Source organism: Physeter macrocephalus, chromosome 15 (genome assembly GCF_002837175.3).
Source record: "Physeter macrocephalus isolate SW-GA chromosome 15, ASM283717v5, whole genome shotgun sequence".
Taxonomy (NCBI): domain Eukaryota; kingdom Metazoa; phylum Chordata; class Mammalia; order Artiodactyla; family Physeteridae; genus Physeter; species Physeter macrocephalus.
Window position 1 is genome coordinate 58,396,006 of NC_041228.1, and position 23,457 is coordinate 58,419,462.

Here is a 23,457-nt window from a genome sequence, read left to right on the forward strand (position 1 = left end):
ACCTAATGAAACTTAAAAGCTTTTGCACAGCAAAGGAAACCATAAACAAGATGAAAAGACAACCCTCAAAATGGGAGAAAATATTTGCAAATGAAGCAACTGAAAGGATTAATCTCCAAAATTTACAAGCAGCTCATGCAGCTCAATACCAAAAAGACAAACAACCCAATCCAAAAATGGGCAGAAGACCTAAATAGACATTTCTCCAGAGAAGATGTACAGATTGCCAACAAACACATGAAAGGATGCTCAACATCACTAATCATTAGAGAAATGCAAATCAAAATTACAATGAGATATCACCTCACGCCAGTCAGAATGGGCATCATCAAAAAATCTAGAAACAATAAATGCTGAGAAAACCATAATTTCTACCCTGAGAAAACCATAATTCAAAAAGAGTCATGTACCACAATGTTCATTGAAGCTCTATTTACAATAGCCAGGACATGGAAGCAACCTAAGTGTCCATTGACAGATGAATGGATAAAGAAGATGTGGCACATATATACAATGGAATATTACTCAGCCATAAAAAGAAATGAAACTGAGTTATTTGTAATGAGGTGGATAGACCTGGAGTCTGTCATACAGAGTGAAGTAAGTCAGAAGGAGAAAAACAAATACCGTATGCTAACACATATATATGGAATCTAAGAAAAAAAAATGTCATGAAGAGATTAGTGGTAGGACAGGATGGGAAGCAGCTGCATAGCACAGGGACATCAGCGCAGTGCTTTGTGACCACCTAGAGGGGTGGGATAGGGAGGATGGGTGGGAGATGCAAGAGGGAGGAGATATGGGGATATATGTATAAGTATACCTGATTCACTTTGTTATAAAGCAGAAACTAACACACCATTGTAAAGCAATTATACTCCAATAAAAATGTTTAAAAAAAAACCTAAATTAATCAGAAGAAAAGAATTAACAGAATTTAGAGAACAAATTGAAAACAAAAAATTAATAGAGAAACTCATTGAAACTGATATCTGGTTCTTCGAAAGATGAATAAAATTGGTAAACTGCTCTCCAGCCAGGCTCACCAAGAAAATAAGAAAGAAGACAAATTACTAACGTTAGAAATAAGATGGGTCATTACTACTCGTTCCATAGATATTAAAAGAATAATAAAGGAATATTACTGTGATGGTTAATTTTATGGGTCAACTTGGCTTGGCTATGGTAATCAGTTGCTTTGTCAAACACCAGTCCATATGTTGCTTTGAAGGTATATTTTAGATGATATTAACATTTAAATCTATAGACTATGAAGAAAACAGGTTAAGTTACCTTCATGATGTGGATGATCCTTGTTTGTTATGGACTAAATGCCTGTATTATTCCCAAAATTCATATATTGAAGCCCTAAACTCAACTGTGATGGTATTAGTTTGGGACTTCAGGAGATAATTTTAGATGAAGTCATGAAAATAGGATACTCATGATGGGATTAGTGCCCTTATAAGAAGTGGAAGAGACACCAGAGCTTCCTCTCTCCATCATGTGAGGACATAGTGAGAAGATGGTCCTCTGCAAGCCAGGAAGATTCTCACCAGGAACCAACTTGACTGGCACCTTGATCTTGGACTGTCCAGCCTCCAGAACTGTGAGAAATAAATATCTATTGTTTAAGCCACCTAGTCTGTGGTATTTTGTTATAGCAACCTGAGCAGACTAAGACATCATTCAGTCTCTTGAAGACTGTAAGAGTAAAGACTGTGTTCTCCCAAGGAAGAGGGAATTCTGCCTCCAGATTGCCTTCAGTACAAGGTTCCAACATCAACTTCCCTGGACCGCCAGCCTACTGACCTATCCTGCGAATTTTGAACTTCCCAGTCCCCAAAATCACATGAGCTAATTACTTAAATATATATATATATGTATATACCCCCTATTGGTTCTGTTTTTCTGGAGAACCTTGCCTAATGAATTATGAACAATTCTATGTCCATAAATTTGATAATTTAGATGAATGAACCAATTCCTTAAAAGACACAGTGACCAAAACTCACGCATGAAGAAATAGATGATCTGGATAGGTCTATTTTCTTTATTAAAGAGATTGAATCAACAATTAATAACTTTCCAAAACACAAAATTCCAGGTTCAGATGGTTTCACCGGTGAATTCTACCAAACATTTGGGAAGAAAGTATACCAACTCTCTACAAACTCTTGTAGAAGTAAAAAGAGAGAGAATATTTGCTAACTCATTCTATGAGGCCAGCATCACCCTAATACCAAAACCTGATGATGGCATTACATGATAGGAAACCTCCAGATGAATATTTCCATGAACGTAGGTAGGAAAAAAACTCAACAAAATATTAGCAAATTAATTCCAATAGTGTATTAATTATGCATCATGACTAACTGGAATTTATTCCAGGTATGCAAGGTTGGTTCCATAACTGAAAATCAGTTAATTTAATCAATTAATCAATAACATCAACAGCCTAAAAAGAAAAATCATGTTAATAAATGCAGAAAAAGGATTTTACAGAATCGAACGGGGATTCATTATAAACACTTGCAGCAAACTAGGAATAGAGAGTAATTTATGCAACCTGGTAAAATTTATTTACAAAACACCATACTGTATTTATTTACAGCCAACACCATACTTAATTGTAAGAAACTAGATGCTTTCCTTTAAGGCTAAGAACAAGTTAATGATGTAACCCTCTCACCACTCGTATCAACATCATTTGAGAAATATAGCTAATCTAATTAAATGAGAAAAAGAAGTAAAATACATACAGAAGAAATAAAAAAGTGTTCTGTTTCTAGATGACATGATTATCTTGATTAAAAAAAACCAAAAGAATCAACAAAAGAACTCCTAGAACTAATAAGCAATTATAGAAAGGTACAGTTACAAGATACAAGGTTAATTACAAAAGACTATTGCTTTCTATATACCAGTAATGAACAATTGTCATTTGAAATTTAAAACACAACACCATTTACATTAGCATGAAAATGAAGTAATCAGGTAAAAATAAGTACAATAACAAAATAAGTACTATATATATATATGAGTAAAACAATAAAACTCTGATGAAAGAAATAAAAAAGAACTAAGTAAATAGATAGTCCATATTTATCAATAGGAAGGCTCACTATTGTTAAGAGGTCAATTCTTCCCAACTGTCATGCTAATGTTCATAGAGGTTTTATTTATTTATAATTGCCAAAATGGAAACAACCAAGATGTCCTTCAACAGGTAAATGGATAAACAAATGTGGTATATCCATTCAGTGGAATATAATTAGTGATAAAAAAAATGAACTATCAAGCCACAGAAGGACATGGAGGTATCTCACATGCATATTGTGCAAAAGAATCCAGTGTTAAAGGGCTACCTGCTGTGTGATTCCAACTATATGACATTGTAGAAATGACAAAACTATGGAGACAGTAAAAAAGAATAACGGTTCCAGGGATTGAGAAGGGAGGGAGGGAGGAAAGAATGGCTGCTGCACAGGAGAATTTTAGAGCAGTGAAACTATTCAATATGACACTTTCATGGTGGACACATGGCATACATTTGTCAACACCCATAGAACTTTACAGCACAAAGAGTGAACCCAAATGTAAACAATGAACTTAAGTTAATAATAATGTAACAATATTGATTCATGAATTGTAACAAAGCTGCCACTAATGCAAGACATCAATAATAGAGGAAACTGTGGATGGAGGGGAGGGGATATATGTGAACTTTGTCCTTTTTTTAGGTAAACAAGGTCCTCTGCATAGCACAGGGAACTATATTCAATATCCTGTAATAAACCATAATGGGAAAGAGTATGAAAAGGTATAAGATATATATATATATATATATATGAATCACTTTGCTGTACACCAGAAACTAACACAGCATTGCAAATCAACTATACTTCAATTTAAAAAGAAAGCACACTTTATTTTTTTAACCAAAAAATGCAAAATAAAATAATTAATTAAAAATAAAAGAAGACTAGTAATACTTATTTTATGGTGACGTAAATTCTACAAGTCCAATATGCTTTTTTATGCACAACTGGTTGCTAAGGAGGAAATAATTACATTTCCATAGAGACTTTCCTGGACAGAATGAGATTAAGAACCCAACCTCTTTTTTTGAGGTCCCATGATAGTCTTTATGAAAGAGTGAATTGTTCCTGACTGATATTCACTGACAGGGTGAATTCATCATGAGAGAAAGGAATACTGACGGGTCACCTGGACTCAATGCCAGGTTCAAGATATCTGTTGGGAAAAGTTTACTCTGGAAGAGTGTAAGGACTGGCATCATTTTCAGATCCAAGAACCCTGACATTACAAATCTCTTTGGAGACAATGCTGGGCATATAAGTATGAATTAGATAATTGTAAATTTGGGACTCAGACCTGTGCACCGTTGGAGCTTGTACAGGTATCTGGACCAGCAAGAACATCAAACTATGTTGCACTGGTTTTCTGTGTTGATACCTTTTAGCTGCAACAAAAATTTGAAGAAAAAAATAAAACAGGAAGAGCATAAACCAAAAGCTGTGAATGGATCAGATAATCTTGTTTTCTCTAGATGGCATTTGGAAAGAAACCTAGTTGGTTCTCACTGAACAAACTCTGTATTCTTGGACAATTCAGGAGATCAAAAAGAGATTTCTACAAATTTAGCAAGTGGAGATAGAACTAGTTTAATTGGAAAAATTGAAAAGATATGACATCATAAGCACTCTCAATCTGCTGAAGTATGTCATACCTATTTTGTTGGCATATCATACTCTTTTTAAAACTACTCATTACAGCAAAGAAATGATATAACATAGATTCTGACCTTCATAATGGACTTTAACATACTATTCTAATGATTACACAATAGAGTCTAAAGGTATATGTATCCCTGTCATTCATAAAGTAAAATGTACTGGTGGGGTAAGATGACAGATGGAAGCACATTAAAATGAGCTAAAATTGGGTACCTAAAACCTTACAAAAGTATAAAATAGAGAATCAAACTAAGTAAAAGACACTTTATGCAAAAAAGTCATTGAAAGCTGGCAGCCCGAGAATGAGAAAAATCTTTCAAGAACCCACATGACTAACAGCATCTCCTATAATGACACCCCTCCAAAAATAATAATATAGGTAGTGTAGTAAATTGAGTGCTGGCACCCCAAATGATATGTGCATTAAATTAATTGTGCATAAATTAATTTGTGCATAAATTAATTATATCTGTTTAGATATAATTAATTTAAGAATCTCCAGATGAGATAGTCCTGGATTAGGTGGGTCCTAAATCCAATGAGAAGCGTCCTTGGAAATGAAGAACAGGGGAAAAGAGACAAAGAGGAAAAGGCCATGTGAAGACAGAGGCAGAAATCAGAGTTAGGCAGTTACAAGCTAAGGAACACCAGCAGCCTCCTAAAGCTAGGAGAGAGGCATGGAATTCTGTCAACATTTTGATTTCAAACTTTGGCTTCCAGAACTGTGAGAGAATAAATTTCTATTGTTTTAAGCCACCCAGATTGCGGACATTTGTTATGGCAATCATAGAAAACTTATATAGATGGTAACAAAAGTGGGTAAAATTCTGAAAAAGATCTCAGTAGTACTCCACCTTGGAGAGAGGCAGTGGACATGTAGGCTGGAGAAAGGCAAGTGAAGTGGGCAAATGATCCCTGAATATCATAGTCTCTGTCAAAAGCAAAACACTTCACTCTTAATTGGAAGGAAATCTTGAAGACCAAGTGACCACTCTCTCACCAAGAAAGGCAGCTCATCAAACCCCACAATGAACTTAAAAAAATAAATTGTTAAAAAAGGAGCACACTCCTTGTTCACCAATATAACTGACCATAACTTTGCCTTCTTGCATTCCCCTGCTTTACTACCACCCTCACACACCCCTATCCATCCACCCTGTGTTCCCAGGCTTCATAAGAGCAGATAGAAGAGATCATACCATGTCCTCATTTAGAAGTGCTGAGAAAAGACAATGTTGTCTGGTAGGTGAGAAGAGCATCATGAGATAAGGAGTAGAGAATAAATATTAGCACAGAGTTGGCCACTGTAAATTTCAGATGAAAACAACAGGGCAACTGTATAGAAATACCAGGGACAGTAATAAGGCAATTTATAGATAAATGTTCCTACAAAAGATAACCCTCAAATGGAAAAGTAAAATATACTGTGACAGGGGAAAATTTTCCTCCAAATGACTGAAACAATGGAATTAACAAAGGGGAATAACATATACTAGTTAAAATTAATATAAAATGATTGCCAGTACATTATATCATGGCAGCATGACTGAACTTCAAGATAAAAGAAGAATAATTCAAGCGTTCAGGTAGAAACGGCACATGATCCTGGGGCTGGAGGGGGCGGTGATAAAAGTGGCTTCAGATTTTCCACACCTAAATACAAAAGATAATGGAATAATAGCCACAAAATTCCGAGGGAAATAAAATGTGACTTGAAAAATATACCTAGCCAAGTTATTGTTTAAGTATAAAGTGCATGGGTAGAAAATTATGCATCCATGTCAAAATGTAGGGGACAGAGCATTCATGAGCCTTTTCTTAAAGAAGAAGAAAAAAACTACTACAGTAGCCACAAAATCCAACCAACTAAAAGAAAAATGCAGACTGCGGTGAAAGGTGAATTGATGAGCATAAAATTCACTTCCTTCTAGAATGAGAGTGGCCTCTCCTCTCCCTGCAATGTCCTATATTCTTTCATTTTCCTCATGCCTCTTGCTACTATCTGAAATTTTCTTATTTGTGAGGTCAGAGACTCTTGTTAATCACTATCCCCCAGCATCTAGAATATTACCTAGCACAGAGTAGACCCCTCAAAAACAGTTATTGACTGAATGAATGAATGAATGCGCATACTTTACTATATTTATATAAAAAACTTGAAATGTCATTTTAAAATTATAGTGTAAAGATGTTAATGTACATGAGTGACACTGTAAAATTTATTACATGACTTACAGTTTTTGCCATACTAGCTATACTCATGACTTCTTACCACTCTTGGTTTATGTGCTACCAAGACATGCACGTGTAACTTACCTAATGTCTTGCTTATTGTTGCTGGACCAGGCATTGTTTACAGTTTTGCTTTCAGAATAAAGCTCTCCCTTGTGACTCTGCACGATAGTTTGGTCTACCATGCTTGGTTATATTGCTTTGCTTGACATTTTTCTTCAGTAAATCTTTATCTTTGTTCTACCCGTGACCATCGCACTTCAGCTCACCAGAATCTTTAAATAGATTCAGTCTAGTACTTGGCCACTCATTTTCTCTCATTCATAAAATCCTATGAGTCCTGTAGTTGGACAGTGATATATAAAGTTCAGGCAAGTAGTAAGGCAGTTAGAGAATAGAGTATACAAGCACCGGTGATTAGAATTTTATATTTGGCACATTTGTTAATTGCTGATTGCCATGCTTATGACATAATATGTAACCATTACTGCATATTAACCTTAAGACTGATGAGTGATTAAAATCTCCTAAAATGATCATTGTGCATACGTTGGCATATTTGCAATGAGTTTTTCTAGATCTCTGTAAAATCTTAACTTCTGTTCCTTAATAGTTCAGTTTAGCATTTATTAAGCATCTGCCGATTATAATCTGCCAATTCAAAGATGTATGATATGCACTCTCTCTAAGAACTCTAGTGACTGGAGAATTACAATTTTAATAGGACTTTGAAAAATGGGTAGGTCTTAAGGAAGTAAGATTGGAGTCCAGGTTTTAATGCAATTTTGTATGCATCTACAAAATGTCTGCTAGTCATTACCTGCAAGTTGTTAATTTTTTTCAGTTATACATATAGAGATAGAGATATAGATATATATCTCTCTATACATTCTTTTTCAGATTCTTTTCCATTATAGGTTATCACAAGATATTGAGTATAGTTCCCGGTGCTATACAGTAGGTCCTTGTTGGTTATCTATTTTATATATAGTAGTGTGTATATGTTAATCCCAAACTCCTAATTTATCTCTCCTCCCCTCTTCCCATCCCCTTTGGTAACCATAAGTTTGTTTTCTATATCTGTGAGTATATTTCTGTTTTGTAAATAAGTTCATTTGTATCATTTTTAAAGATTCCACTTATAAGTGATATCATGTGATATTTGTCTTGTCTGACTTCACTTAATATGATAATCTCTAGGTCCATCTCTGTTGCTGCAGATGGAATTATTTCATTCTCTTTTATGGCTGAATGATATTCCATTATATATATATACTACATCTTCTTTACCCATTCATCTGTTGATGGGCATTTAGGTTGATTCCATGTCTTGGCTATTGTAAATAGTCCTACTATGAACACTGGGGTGCATGTATCTTTTCGAATTAAGAGTTTTCTCCGGATACATGCCCAGGAGTGGCTGGATCGTATGGTAGTTCTATTTTTAGTTTTATCAGAAGCCTCCATACTGTTCTCCTCAGTGGCTACACCAATTTACATTCCCACCAATAGCATAGGAGGGTTCCCTTTTCTCCACACTTTCTTCAGCATTTATTATTTGTGGACTTTTTAATGGTGGCCATTCTACTGGTGTGAGGTGATACCTCATTGTGGTTTCGATGTGCATTTCTCTAATAATTAGTGAAATTGAGCATCTTTTCATGTGCCTATTGGCCACCTGTATGTCTTCTTTAGAGAAATGTCTTTTTAGATCTTCTGCCCATTTTTTGATTGGGTTGTTTGTTTTTTGATGTTAAGCTATATGAGCTGTTTGTATATTTTGGAAATTAATCCCTTGTTGGTAAGCTGTTAGATATTGACCGTGAGTATAAAACAGACCAGTCTACGAGACAAAGTCCCAGTCCTGTAAGATCACAGTTTTGAAGGAAAGACAAACTTTTAAATAAAGAATTACAACACAATGGGATAATGCTGATATTAAAGATAAAAAGATTTAGAAACAGAAACTTATTAAGTATGGGAGCTGGGGAGTTGTCTTTAACAGTCAATGGCCTATGTGGCTTGAGCTTTGGTTGAGATGTGAGTGTATAAAGTTTGGAAGTTAGGTTGTGATCACATCTTGGAAGGCCTTGTGTGGCAACCTGAGGAATGTGAACTTTATTTTCTAGGACTAGGTAATAGGGAGCCATTGATGGCTTTTTAAACTTCATAATGGTAGAATTAGATCTGGGATTTAGAAAGATAATTCATATGGCTCATATAAAATAAATTAGAGATGACAAACATTCAGAAAGATGGTTATTTCAGTATTCAGAGTTTACATATGACAGTGGATGTCCTCTGAAAGTTTGGGAATGTGTGACTATTGATGCTGTCAATCAAGCAGTAACTCTGATTTTATGAAGATACAATGGAAAACTTAAAAACTGATGAAATGTAATTCTTGCACCAGAAACAAACAAATAAAAAGTAGTAAATACTAAGTGAGTGGATGGAGTTCTTAGAGCAAAGTTCCCAAAAGGAGTAGTAGGACTGAAATATCCCCCAGCAGCTGGAGAGAAAAAGAGGAGATTATAAATTGCTTGATTTATCAGGGTGAAATTCTACTGAACTTCAAACTTATGCATGACGATTTTGCATCTCTAGAACTTAGAAGTAAATCATTAATAACTGTGATTTCAAATTTTTATTTATCCATGAAATTTTTTTTTCAAATGACCCCTACGTGGAACTCCAGTGAGGCCCTGAATCTTGACTAGTATGCAAAATCTCATGCCTATTTATAAGGGCCCCCCAAGTCATCCTGTGGAACCCCAGGATTACCTGGGGTAATCCTGTGTGAAAACTACTGCTCAAGTACAATGAATTCAGTTTTACAGATGAGGAAATTCAAGGAGAGGCTACCATATGTCAGCATGGTGTTATAGGTCTACTGGTCTGGAATGAAAATGTTTGGGTCAGAGTCCCAGCTTTGCCACTTTGGCTTTGAGGCTTTGGACAAGTCAGTTAACTGCTGTTGTGCCTTACTTTTCTAATTCATAAGATTAGAAACTTGGCTTGCATAATTTCTGAAGTCCATTACTGCTGAAAAATTATTTAATGCGAATAGTGGAAATGTTAAGATGTAGTTATCCACACCTCAGTTTCAGTGTTCTTCCCATTGCACTGATGTAGGACTACAGTCTATTTAGAAGAAACAGAGAATGGATGCCCTGTATGAAACTTTTATATATGTCTCATAAAAACATTCCTACACATCCAGAGTAGATATGCACAACTTCTTGATCTGTGGCACTACACCAGCTATAGGTGAATATGCTGTCAGGTTTCAGTAATTATTCAGTATTTCTATTCGACATGAACATTGATATCTAGGGAAATCTGCCAATTGCTGAATAATACCAGTCCTGGAACACTGTTTCTTATCCCCAAGCTTACCTAGCCACACCTTGATTAACACAGATGAATAAAATATCAAGTTATGTATCTAAGGTGTGTTGCTAACACTGGAAAGGCATCCCATAAATATAGCAAATATATTCACTTCCAGAAAAGACATGCAAGGCATATACAATTTTACACAAGATAAAGAATGGGTTTAAAACTAAAATTTATTCATTACCCTTTCGTGGTATCCCCCTTTGTTTTGTATTCATAACACTATAAGAGTTTCTAATGAATTTTGCTGGCTGATTGACTTTAAAATTTTTTTTATTGAAGTACAGTTGATTTACAGTGTTGTGTTAGTTTCTGGTGTACAGCAAAGAGATTCCATTCTACATATATATATATTTTTCATATTCTTTTTCACTACAGGTTATTACAAGATATTGAATATATTCTCTGTGCTATATAGTAGGATCTTGTTATCTATTTTATATACAGTATTTTGTATGATTGACTTCTTTATAATTGTGCCTCATCAAAGAAATTCTATAGAGGTATTTTCACAAGTTGAAATTCACATTAACAAATTTTCTTTTCTAACTTTTCTGCATAAAAAGCATATTGAGGGTACTTTTATTATATTATTTTGACACACTATATTTGATAATATAGTCATTTTCAATGTTATTTTTGGACTGGTGTTTTTTGCTTTTATTCCTGGCCTGTTCTCTACAGAATGACCACCAATATTAATTGTTAAAGCACTTCACTTTCTATTTCCGCTATTGTTTATGTACTATGGAGACATGCAATATAAAACATACTATTTTATGAATGTAAGTTAAATGAGAAGCAATATGATAATAAATTTCATTAGACTTGCTTTACTTTGGCTACTCTTGGTCATAGGAAGGACTGGAAATAACATAATCACACTTTGGTAGCCTCAGAGCTTTGATTAATTAACTTATAGTTGTTAATTAATAGTACTGTATATTCACCTTAGAATTTTAGCATAAAATTTAGTAGGAAACATTTTAGCTATTAAATTGCTGTATTAAATATCTCCTCCATTTCTTGAATATCAGAGCATAGTTATTCATAACAAAGAATAAATGCTAAAGCCAACAATATACCAAAATTAAAAAACAAATGAAAAGGAGTATAAAGAAATAGTAAAGAATATCTGATAATAAATATGAATTATTTTAATCTCTGAACTTAAAACCAATTGTATAAAAAATATGCATTATGTAAGAAATACACCTGAAACAAAACATAGGAAGTTTTTAAAAATTCCTTATATAAAATGTAGAAACTGATCAATAAAAGACAGACAACCTAAGAAAATTGTTAAGAATAGGCTATTCATAGAAAAGGAAATGCAAACTGTCTATTAACATGAAATGATGCTCATTCTCTAGTAGTCATGGAAATGAAAATTTAAGCTATAATGAGGCACAAATTTTCACATATCAGGATTGGTAAAATTATGAAAGGCTTATGACATCTGGTGCTGACAAGGATGTGACAAAATGGGCTTCCTTATTTGCTGGTGGAAGCATGAATCATTTTTACTGAACATAATGATTTTTAAATGACTATACCATTTCCTTCAGCAAGTCTCAATTATGGGCACCAATTCTACAAAAATGCAAACATTAATATAAAAGGAGATAATATACACATACAAATATATAAACACACATACATATACAAAGATATCTATTGCAGCATTGTTTGTTGGAGCAAATATTGACTTTTTTCCTCAATAAGAGAGAAGTGTTGAATAAACCTTGGAATACACTTACTGTAGAATATTAAGTAGTTATTTTTAAAAAGCTATTCTAGGCTTCCCTGGTGGCGCAGTGGTTGAGGGTCCGCCTGCCAATGCAGGGGAGGCGGGTTCGTGCCCCGGTGTGGGAGGATCCCGCGTGCTGCGGAGCAGCTGGGCCAGTGGGCCATGGCCGCTGAGCCTGCGCGTCCGGAGCCTGTGCTCCGCTACGGGAGAGGCCACGGCAGTGAGAGGCCCGCGTACCGCAAAAAAAAAATAAAATAAAATTTTAAAAATTAAAAAAAAAAATTTAAAAAGCTGTTCTAGATATGTTTGACATAGAATGATGATCATAATATAAAGTGAAAATAATACAAAACAAGTTGAAGAGTAATGTATATATTATGATCCTATATTTTTAAATGGTAAAGGAAAGTGCCTTCATAATCCCTATATATGCATGTATATATGTGAATTTTGTATGCATGTATGTACATTACACATATGCATAGGTTTTTTGAGCAAGAAGGGTATTCTTATCAAACTGCTAATATGAATCACCTCAGGTAGGTGATTCTAGTGGGGGCAGTGGAGAAAAAGTTTAAGGCATTATATATCTCAGTATTGTTTGAATAATGATAAGCAAGCAATATATATGACATTAAAATACTTTTATGTTCAAAATAATTTAAAAAGTTAAAAGATAGGAAAACCATATCATGCAAACCAAAATCAAAACACCATAGTACAAATAGGGTGAGAAAATACGTTACTGCCCAAACTGAAACACTTTTAAGAATGCAAGGGGGAGCTAACCAAACAGGTTGTAATTCTGGTATAATCCAGAATAATCCCAGAAGACTGGGAATTATATCTTGGGGATGTAATGTATAGCACAGTGACTACAGTTAATAATACTGTTTTGTATTTTTTGAAAATTGCTAACAGAGTAAACCTCAAAAGTTCTCATCACAAGATAAAAATTGTAACTGTGTAGTGATTGATGTTAACTAAACTTATCAAACTAGACTGATTGTGGTGATCATTTTGCAATGTATAAAAATATCAAATTATTGTTGAACACCTGAAACAAATGTTATATGTCAATTATGTCTCAATTTTTTAAATGTCTGAGGTTTGATATAGCTAAGGCAGGAATCTATGGTTTCAATATATTCTGGGCCACTTTATGGGACCCTAGGTGGCAAGAGAATGTTACAGTCCTATCTCGGTATTCACCTTGTCTAGGTAAAATCACCTCTGGCTGGAATGCTGATATTAAATGATATTTAAAAACATTTAAGTTCTTAAGAAATCAGTCACTGTGGATGTAAGGCTAATCACAAATGCAGTCATTAAATGATAGAATGTTAATCTTCTGTTGATTCCCCACCTGTCTGTATGAACAACCTTAGTAAACAAGTCCTCTCCTTGCCTCTCCATATAAGTTTTAGAATCAGGTTGTTTGATATCACAAAATAACTTGCTGAGATTTTTGATATTATGATAAATCTATAGGTCAAGTTGGGATAACAAACATCTTGACAACGTTGAGTCTTCCAATCCATGAACATGGACTATCTTTCCATTTATTTAGGTCTCCTTTGATCTTTCACCAGAGTTGTGTAGTTTTCCTCATAAAGATCGTGTACATATTTTGTTACATTTATACCTAAGTACTCTAAACAGTGTTGTGTTTTTAATTTCAAATTCCATTTGTTCATTGCTGGTATAGAAGGAAACTATTAACTTTTGTCTAACTTTGTATACTGCAACCTTGCATAATCATTTATTAGTTCCAGGAGGGGTTGTTTTTTTTTTTCTGTTGATTCTTTAGGATTGTCTGCATAAATTACAATGTCATCTAGTAAAAAAGACAGTTATATTTCATCCTTCCTAATTTTTATATCTTTTTTTTTCCTTTTCTTGTCATATTGAATCACCTAGGTTTTTTCATACAATGCTGATAAGCAATGGTGAGAGGGACATCTTTGCCTTGTTCTGATCATAGGAAAGTTCTGAGTTTCTCACCGTTAAGTATGCTATTAGCTATAGGATTTTGTAGATGCTCTTTATCAAGCTGGGGAAGTTCCCCTCCAGTCCTTGTTTACAGAGAGGTTTTTTTGGTTTGTTTGTTTGTTTTTTAATGAATGGATGTTGAATTTTGTCAGCTGGTTTTTCTGCATCTATTAATTTGATCATGTGATTTTTCTTCTTTACCCTCTTAAAGTGATAGATTACATTCTTTGATTTTTTTGAATGTTGAACCAGTCTTACACATATGGGTAAATATCACTTGGTTATGGTATATAATTATTTTATACATTGTTGGATTCAATTTCTTATATTTTGTTGAGGATTTTTGCATCTATTTTCACAAGATATATTGATCTGTGGTTTTCTTTTTTTGTACTGTCTTCATTTGGTTTTGGTATTAGGGTAAGCCTGGCCTCATAGAACAAGATAGGAAGTATTCCCTCTGCTTCTCTCTTCTGGAAGAGATTATAGACAATAGCTATGATTTCTTCCTTAAGAGTTTGATAGAAATAATCAGTGAACCCATCTGGGCCTGGTGCTTCTGTTTTGTAAGCTTATTGACAATTGATTGAACTGCTTTTATAGATATAGGCCTATTCAGATTGCCTATTTCTTGGTAAATTTTGGCAGATTGTGTCTTTTAAGGAATTGGTCAATTTCACCTAGATTATCAATTATCATCTAGAGTATCTATTATCCTTGTTAATGTTCATGGAATCTGTAATGATGTCTCCTCTTTCATTTTTGATATTAGGAAATTTGTGTCTTTTTTTTTCTTAGTTAATCTGGCTAAGGCTTATCAATTTTATTTATATTTCCAAAGGAGTTTTTTGTTTTGTTGAGTTTATTGATTTCCTGTTTTCAATTTAATTGATCTCTGCTTTAACTTTTATTATTACTTTTTTTTTTTGTCTTTTGCTTACTTTGGATTTAATTTTCTCTTCTTTTGTAGTTTCCTAAGGTGGAAGCTTAGATTATTGATTTTAGATACTTTCCTTATTTAACACATTCAGTCAATATTATAAATTTCCCTCTAAGCACTGCTTTCACTGCATCCCACAGATTTCAATGTTATATTTTTACTTATTTCAAATATTTTAAAATTTCTCTTGAAATTTCTTATTCAATCCACACATAACTTCAAAGTGTATTGTTTAATCTCCAAATACATTGGGATGTCCCAGCTGTCTTTCTGTTATTGATTTCTAGTTTGATTCTATTGTGAACTAATAGCAGACATTATATGATTTCTATTCTTTTAAATTTGTTAAGATTCAATTTATGGCCCATAATTTTCTCTCTTTTGGAGAATATTCCATGTGTTCTTGAGAAAACTATGTAATCTGCTGTTGTTGGATGAAGTATGAAGTTGTCTATGCATGCCAACTATGTAGAGTTAATTGATTGTGCTGTCAAGTTCAACTATGTCCTTACTGATTTTCTGCCTGCTGGATCTGTCCATTTATGATAGAAAGATATTAAAGTTTTCAACTATAATAGTGGATTCATCTATTTATCTTAGTATTCTATCAGTTTTCCCTCATGTATTTAGACTCTTTGTTGTTAGCTGCATACACATTAAGAATTGTCATATCTTCTTGGACAATTGCCTCCATTATTATTATGTATGATAACTTTCCTTGCTCTGAAGTTGGCTCTGTTTAAAATTAATATAGCTACCCTGCTTTCATTTCATTAATGTTAGCATGGTATATATTTCTTCATTTTACTTTTAATCTATATGTGTCTTTATATTAAAAGTAGGTTTTTATAGACAATATATAATTAGGTGGTGTTTTTTTGACCCACTCTGACAATCTCTTTTAATTGCTGTATTTAGACTGTTGACATTTTAAAGTGATTACTGATATAGTTGGACCAATATCTACCGTATGTTTTTTACTGTTTTCTATTTGTTGCTCTTATTCTTTGTTCCTATTTTTGTCTTCACACTTTATTTGTCTTTTACGGTTGTGACATTTTATATTATTCCATTTCTGTCCTTTCTTGGCATAACAATTATACTTCTTTTTAAACTTTTATTAGTGGTTGCCCTAGAGTTTGGTATATATATTTGCAACTAATCCAAGTCCACTTTGAAATAACTCTGTGCCATTTCAGAAGTAGTACAAGTACCTTAAAATAACAAAATATTCCTAATAATTCCTCTTTTCTTTCCTCCTGTCCCTCATATCACTGCTTCATTGATTTCACTTATGTATAAGCATGCATTTTATAAATATGTGTGTATATACGTATGTATATAATCAAATTATATATAGTCAAATGCATTGTTGCCATTATTATTTTAATCAAAGTGTTAGACCAATTCAGAATAAGAAGGTAAAAGTTTTTATTTTTTTCTTCATTTATTCATTCTCTGATGCTCTTCCTTTTTCTATGTAGCTCTGAGTTTCTGATCTGTATCATTTTTCTTCTCTCTAAAGAACTTTTTTTTAACATTCCATTCAAGGCAGTTCTACTGGCAACAAATTACCTCAATTTTTGTTTGAGAAAGTCTTTATTTCTTTTTTCCCTTTGAAGGCTAATTTCTCAGGGTACAGAACTCTAGGTTGGTGGTTTTTTCTCTCAATATTTTAAATATTTCACTTCACTTTTTTCTTGTTTGAATGATTTCAGAAGATAAATTGGATGCAATTTTTATCTTTGCTTTTTTGAAAGTTTCCCCCGCTGACCCCCGTGGCTTCTTTCAAGATGTTTTCTTTATCTTTGATTTTCTAAAGTTTGAATGTGATATGCCTAGGTATATGATTTGGGGCATTTATCCTGCTTGGTGTTCTGTGAGCTTTCTGGATGTGTGGTTTGATGTCTGGCATTGATTTGGGAAAAATTCTCAGACATTATTGCTTCAAATATTGCTTCTGTTCCTTTCTCTCTTTCTTCTGATATTCTTGCTATGCATATGTTACACATTTTGTAGCTGTCCACAGTCTTAGATATTCTGTTCCATTTTTTCCCCTGGTATTTTTTTCTTTTTTCTTTTCAGTTTTGGAAGTTCTATTGTCATATGCTCAAGCTCAGAGATTCTTTCCTCAGCCATGTCTAATTTAATAAAGAGCCCATAATTCTATTACAGTGCTTTTTATCTCTAGCATTTCTTTTTGATTCTTTCTTAGAATTTCCATCTCTCTGTTTACATTACCCATTTTTTCTGCATATTTTCCCATTAAAGGCCATAGCATAATAATAATTTTTTAAAAAAATTCCCAGTCAGATAATTTCAACATCACTGCCGTATCTATCTCTGGTTCTGATGCTTGCTCTGTCTCTTCTTTCTGTTTTTTGCCTTTTAGTATGCTTCATAATTTTTTGTTGGAAGGCAGACATGATGTTCTGCATAAATAAACCTGTGGTAAATGGGCTTTTAGTAATATAGTGATAAGGTGTGGGGAGATGGGAAGCTTTCTATAGTCCTTTGATTAGGTCTCAGTCTTTTGATGAGTCTGTGCCCCTGGATTGTAAACTTTACCAGTGCTTCTCAATACCTCCTCACTTAGGTGAGAAAGGATGTCTAGCAAGGACTGGAGCTGGGTATTTCCCTTACCCCAGATAGGTTAGGCTCTGATAAAATTCCAGCAGGTTAGGTTCTCATAAGGGGAGGCCTTGTTAAGAATAACATAACACTCTGGCATATTTCAAAATCAATGTTTTTTCCCTCTCTCTGCCAGAAGCACATGGGGATTTTTCTCATATTCACTGTGAGGACCTCATAGAACTCCTGTAAGTAAAGCTCAGAAAAAGTGTGTGCAAAGGGGGACCTCCAATGATAGGTCCCCTTGGAATTTTAACTCTAAAACTTGTCCATTCTGAGCTTCCAGTAATTCATCAATTACAGTTCAGGTTTTTCTATCCCAGCACTGGTTCACATGGAGGTTTCTGCTCCTGAGTTTCTGGTTCTGTAAATTGTAATTATTGCATCAGCTGTCTGTTTCTCCAATATCTGGGGAGGCAGTTTACCCTGTGACCTCACTTCTCTGACAGATATAAGAAGAGTTGCTGATTCTTCAGTTTGTTCAGCATTTTACTTGTTGTTATGATGGAATGGTGACTTCTAAGCTCCTTACCTCCCAGACTGGAAACTGGAAGTCCTACACACAACTGTATTTTCATTCTAATATTCTTTGATTTATATAGTATTTAATTAAGTGATCTAATTAAATAATAAGTATAACTTAGTGTTAAGGAATTGACTTAGTAAATATACACCTCCAATTGTGAATGCAAAAACACATGAGTATATCAGAAACTGGAGTTGGGAGTCTTTGGTATACTGTGAGCATTAGTCAATATGTTTTACAGAAGGAGTAGAATGTTGATTATCCCAGCAAGTTAAATGAAGATTAATTAGTCAATTCTTATACAGATGTTCATGTTCGTACATATGCATATACATTTGAATATATGCTTATATATAACACCATTTTCTTTTGAAAGATTTTTATTATAAGCATGTTTTATTATAAGCCTATGTTCTTGCTTATAAATATTTCAAAACAAATATCATATCTGCTTAATACTTCATTTTACCATCTATTATCAGCTGTTTTTCTAATTTAGTTTTGCTTTCTTTATGTGAGTAGATTTTGTACAAGACAACTTGACCTTTCAGTTGGCATTGTACATTATGGATCACCACCCTCTTAAAACAGTCTATTCTCCAGGTTTTCTAACTTTCTGGCTTCTTTATGTATGTCCTTGGATCTCTGAATGCCAACTCAAACTTCATCTGTTTAAAACCAAACATATTTTATTCACACCACCTCTACTACTATTCCCTATCTCAGTGAATGACAACACAGTATATCCTGCTACACACACCAGAAACTCGGGAATCATCCCTGGTCTGTCAATCTTCCTTAACTTTAATTCTCAAATAGTGTTATATTTGCTTTTAAATATTTCTCAAGTCTATTCACCTAACTCTACATTCTTTCCCACCACCAAGTCCAATAAACCATTATTTCAAGCACTATGTATTAGTCTCCTAAAGATTCACACACATACTTTCTTGAACCCTTCCAAACCATTTACCATGCTGCTATTAATATGATCTTTGAAAAAGGTATTTAGTCATTAATTATTGATTTTAGGATCAAGACAAAGCTCCTTAACATGTCCTTAAGCCCCAGCATAATTTAGTTTCCTCCAGATCTCTTTCGTATGAAACCGGTGATTTCTCTTGCTTTCTCAGCTATGTACCGGCTTTCCCTTGCTCTCTTTCATCCAGCAGCCTATCTGCCATTATTCCCTCCCACTTAACTGAAGCTATACGTGCTGTTTTCTACATCTTTAATCTTCCTCTATTTTCTTTTTCTCTAGTTTACTCATGCTTCAGATCTCAGTTGAAGTGTTCCTTTCTTAGGGAAGGCTTTACTGAGGTTCCTAAGTAAAATCCTTCTTTATAGGCTTTATGGTAACATATACTTTTTATTCATAACAATTATTAATTTGAGATTTGATTGCGATTATTGGATTGATGTCTGTCTTTACCACCAGACAGTAAATTTCTTGAAGGAAGGAACCCTCTGTGATTTTGATCACAGTTCTCTCTCCACTACTATATGGCACATGGTAGATGTTCAACAAGTATTTGATTGAAGAATAAATGAATGACTTTTAATTTAAGCAAGGAATTAACTACCAATTCTTACAATAATCTGGTAAGCTACCTAATGGTAAAATTTGTAACATTTGAAATAGGATTCCAAGAACAATACAGACCTTTTCAATTTTCATACAGGCTACAGATTTCATTAAAAATAAGTTTCACTTTTCAAAAGGTCCTCCAAATGAGTCTTTATATGCCATAAGACTTTGGGCCGTAAGTGTGCTGTGATAGTGATAATCAGAAATGAAAAATATTTCTGTAGGGACCAAGTTCATTTTCAAAGAATTAGTAAGACACGAGGCTGAATCTTTCTTCTTCATATCAAAACCCCAATCCTCAGGCCCAGACCTACAAAATAGAAGGAGACTAGAAAGGAGACAGCTATCCAATGAGAATCATTTATGGGCAGTAAACAGACATTAGTTCACTTAGAACACATGTAACCATGAGTGCCCCATTAGAACAGGCATATGGAAGACATGTTGGATTGAATCTTAAAAAATCAAAGATAAATATATAAAAGAAAAAGTGAAATAGAAAATCAACTGTGTATATAATTAGTGTTTCTGGGGAAGGGGCTGCTGTGCATGCATTAGAAAAAAATTCAAAGATAGAAGAAAACTATGCTGAAATGAAAGAAGATGCAATTCTACAAATCGAAAGAACATTAGGTACTTTAGGAACAACTTATGTAACATGTTTTACACTGGAAAATACTGAGTTCACGGTCAATGTGATCTTGGCTTGTCTCTTGTTTCTTTCATATTCATAATAAATATGAAGAAATATTCAAATATGTCACGATGCCTGTAAGAAACTATTATTGATAAAGTAATTCTACTATTTGTTAAATCAAAAGATAGCTATATAAGGTTCTTTCCAACTCCATGATTCTACATATCTTAGTCTGAGCCGTCCTTCTCACAGGGCTTAAATGGAAACAATTTCAGAAAGCAACTGTTGTTGGCACTCATGTATGCTTATGTTACATCTATTCATAAAATACACTAAAGTCAACTAGCCAACTATAATTGTGACTTTTAGAGGAGTCAACCTTTTAAGTGAGAATTTTATCTACTGCTGTACACATTTGGCAAACAAATTACCTGGTATACAAACATCCTTTCTGTAACTGCCCAAAATGAGTTTTGTTAAATACCTGGAGTAATGGCTTAACCAATATGGCTTTTCAAATATTCGTGTGTCATGCAATTTGTTAAAATGCTCCAAGAAATCGGTACTAGTTCATATAGTATTTTTGGTATATTGGAAAACATCATACAGATTAGCTGCACATTTGTTTATCTTCTTTTTTGGACGGATGGCATGGCAAAAATGAAAAGCATGTTTTATAAGAGAGAAATGTATACATGATTTATTGTCCTTCTTAGGGTTAAATGCAAGTCAATAGGAAAATGATTTAACAGGCAAACATTAATTTTCCACTATCTTTTCAGGAATATGTATAATGGCAACATGAGGATAGTTACAGAAAAATATATCTATTTGCACTTGAGATATCTGCAGTATGACTGGGATGTTTGGCACTAACAAATCTTCTGTTTACATAAGCATACTTTTACAAATATAAGAAGTGATGTACAAGTGTCCAAGGATGCAGCATCTGCCCTTTACATCAAATGGCATAAGAAAATGGGACTGTGTTTTCTTGTCTTTGTTCCCCCATCAAGCTTGGCAGAGGACTTTGCCCATTGGCCTGTAGTAAGTGTTGAATGGTTAAAAGAATGATTACATGTTCAGGCTGTAATTCCTATAGGTAAAACAGATACATTTAAAGTCAGGATAAATCCAGAGACCATTTATGCTTTTCAATGGTGAGAAGAGTAATGCATATTTTTCTGAGAGGCAGATGAAGATTAGAAGCCCATGATTACATCCTGCCATTACTCCACTTTTTATCTGTTCCTTAGATGACAACACATAGGCTAAGATTGCTTGAAGTCCTTCTAGAAGCCCTGATGGCATGGAATGGCTAGTTTGCTGGACGGAGCTAGTCCAATGCTGTGCATAAAGAATCTGAATCCTTAGGAAATTCTTCCTAATATGCCAAGTACATTCTTGATTCAGCTAATCCCCACCTTCTAATACTACATTCCTTAGAAAAGAAAAATGAGAATGTGCCAGTCTGCCTTCCCCCCTTCTTACATGACAATGACAATGCACATATTCAATCTCACTTTTTTTCTCAGCTAAATTCTACCTCAGACATCCCCAACTGGATTATTTAAAATGCTGCAGAATGAATTTCAACTTTACTCACTGTCAAGAGGCTTTGCCTTCATTCTAAAGTAAATTCCCTTTGTCGCTGTTTGAAACTTCTAAAATAGGTATTTTTATTTCCCCCAAAAAGCCAGTTTCTCTCAATGATTTCTGAGATTAACCTTTGGAGTCTGGGGGAAGCTCTAATTACATGAGGGTTTGTGTATATACTTGTTTATTCTTCAACTATAGACAACTATTCTTCCTGCCTAGTCAGCTAAATCAGACTAAAGTTATTTTCCTTAAAATGCACATATAAATACCAAGTATTATAACATTGTTATTTTTATAATTACTACATGCTAGAAAGGTCCCCAGTTTAACCATATTATTTTATATTATTTATTACAGGACAGCATGATAGACTTTGATAGCAATTGCCTGAATAACGAACCTAACTTTTTAAAAAAACATTCATGTGATGATAATAAGGTAATGATAATTATTTGGAGTTTATATGTCATTCAAGCTTGATTTCATAGAAGCTTATATTTTTTGTATCTCTGTTAATTATATTGATTATATTAATAACACAGTCTTTTGGCTCTAACCCAACAATTCCTATTGATATGTTAAGTTATACTACGGTCTTCTATACTTTTATTTGACAAATAGCCCTATGCTTATTTGATAAATATTCCTTTTAATTTTAGCATTTCATTTTTACCTTGAAAATACTAGAAGAACTGCTGAATTCAGACACATATCTCTTATTTCTGAAATTTTTATGCAGGAAAATGCTTGTCAGAGTGACTGCTTGCACGCACACACACACACACGCACACACACACACACAAGTAATGGGTGTAATTTAGTTGTAGGCATTTTGAAATTTTTTCTTTCAATATTTGCTTATCTTCAAACCACTACCACTTCTATGTGGTATAATATTACAATCTACAGAACTTCCAACAAAAATTTGTGTCATCTCTTTCTGCAGAAACTAGTGTGCTATTCAATAGACTTTTCTTAAACTCACAACAGCTGAGTTAACTTCATGGCATTTAAGAGTATATCCATAAATTCTTTTTTTTTTTCATTTCTTACATTAAATATTTGAAAAACTTGTTTTAGGTGAATAGGCCCTTTATTTTCTTATTTCCAGCTATTCGTCCATAGCTCAAAAAGGGCAGAAATAACAACAATAAGAAAAATCACACATACCTTTCACTATAATTGCTTCCAGAAGACCTCTCCTTTAGTTATCTTGTTTAAAATTGAATAAACTTGTTATATGTTCACTCATAAGTGATAAGATCACACATAGCAAAGAAAAGAGACTTTAAAAAGTCAGATAATCATTAAACTGGGTTCTAGGCACTTTAGGCTGTCACCTGGGAGCTAAACAGTTTCAGTCTAGTTGCTCCTCAGTCATGCGATTAACTGGAATAGAAGAA

The 23,457-nt window shown here is 33.8% G+C and overlaps 1 protein-coding gene across 1 annotated transcript in view; it reads left to right on the top strand.

Annotated features, from left to right (window-relative positions):
• The window catches only part of IL7 (interleukin 7), a 46,510-nt gene that overhangs the window by 16,836 nt on the left and 6,217 nt on the right, over positions 1-23,457 (top strand). Inside the window, exons 3-4 of the mRNA XM_055091111.1 lie at positions 21,353-21,502; positions 22,412-22,492. Coding sequence (XP_054947086.1) covers positions 21,353-21,502; positions 22,412-22,492 — 231 coding nt within the window. The remainder of the gene's footprint in view (positions 1-21,352; positions 21,503-22,411; positions 22,493-23,457) is intronic.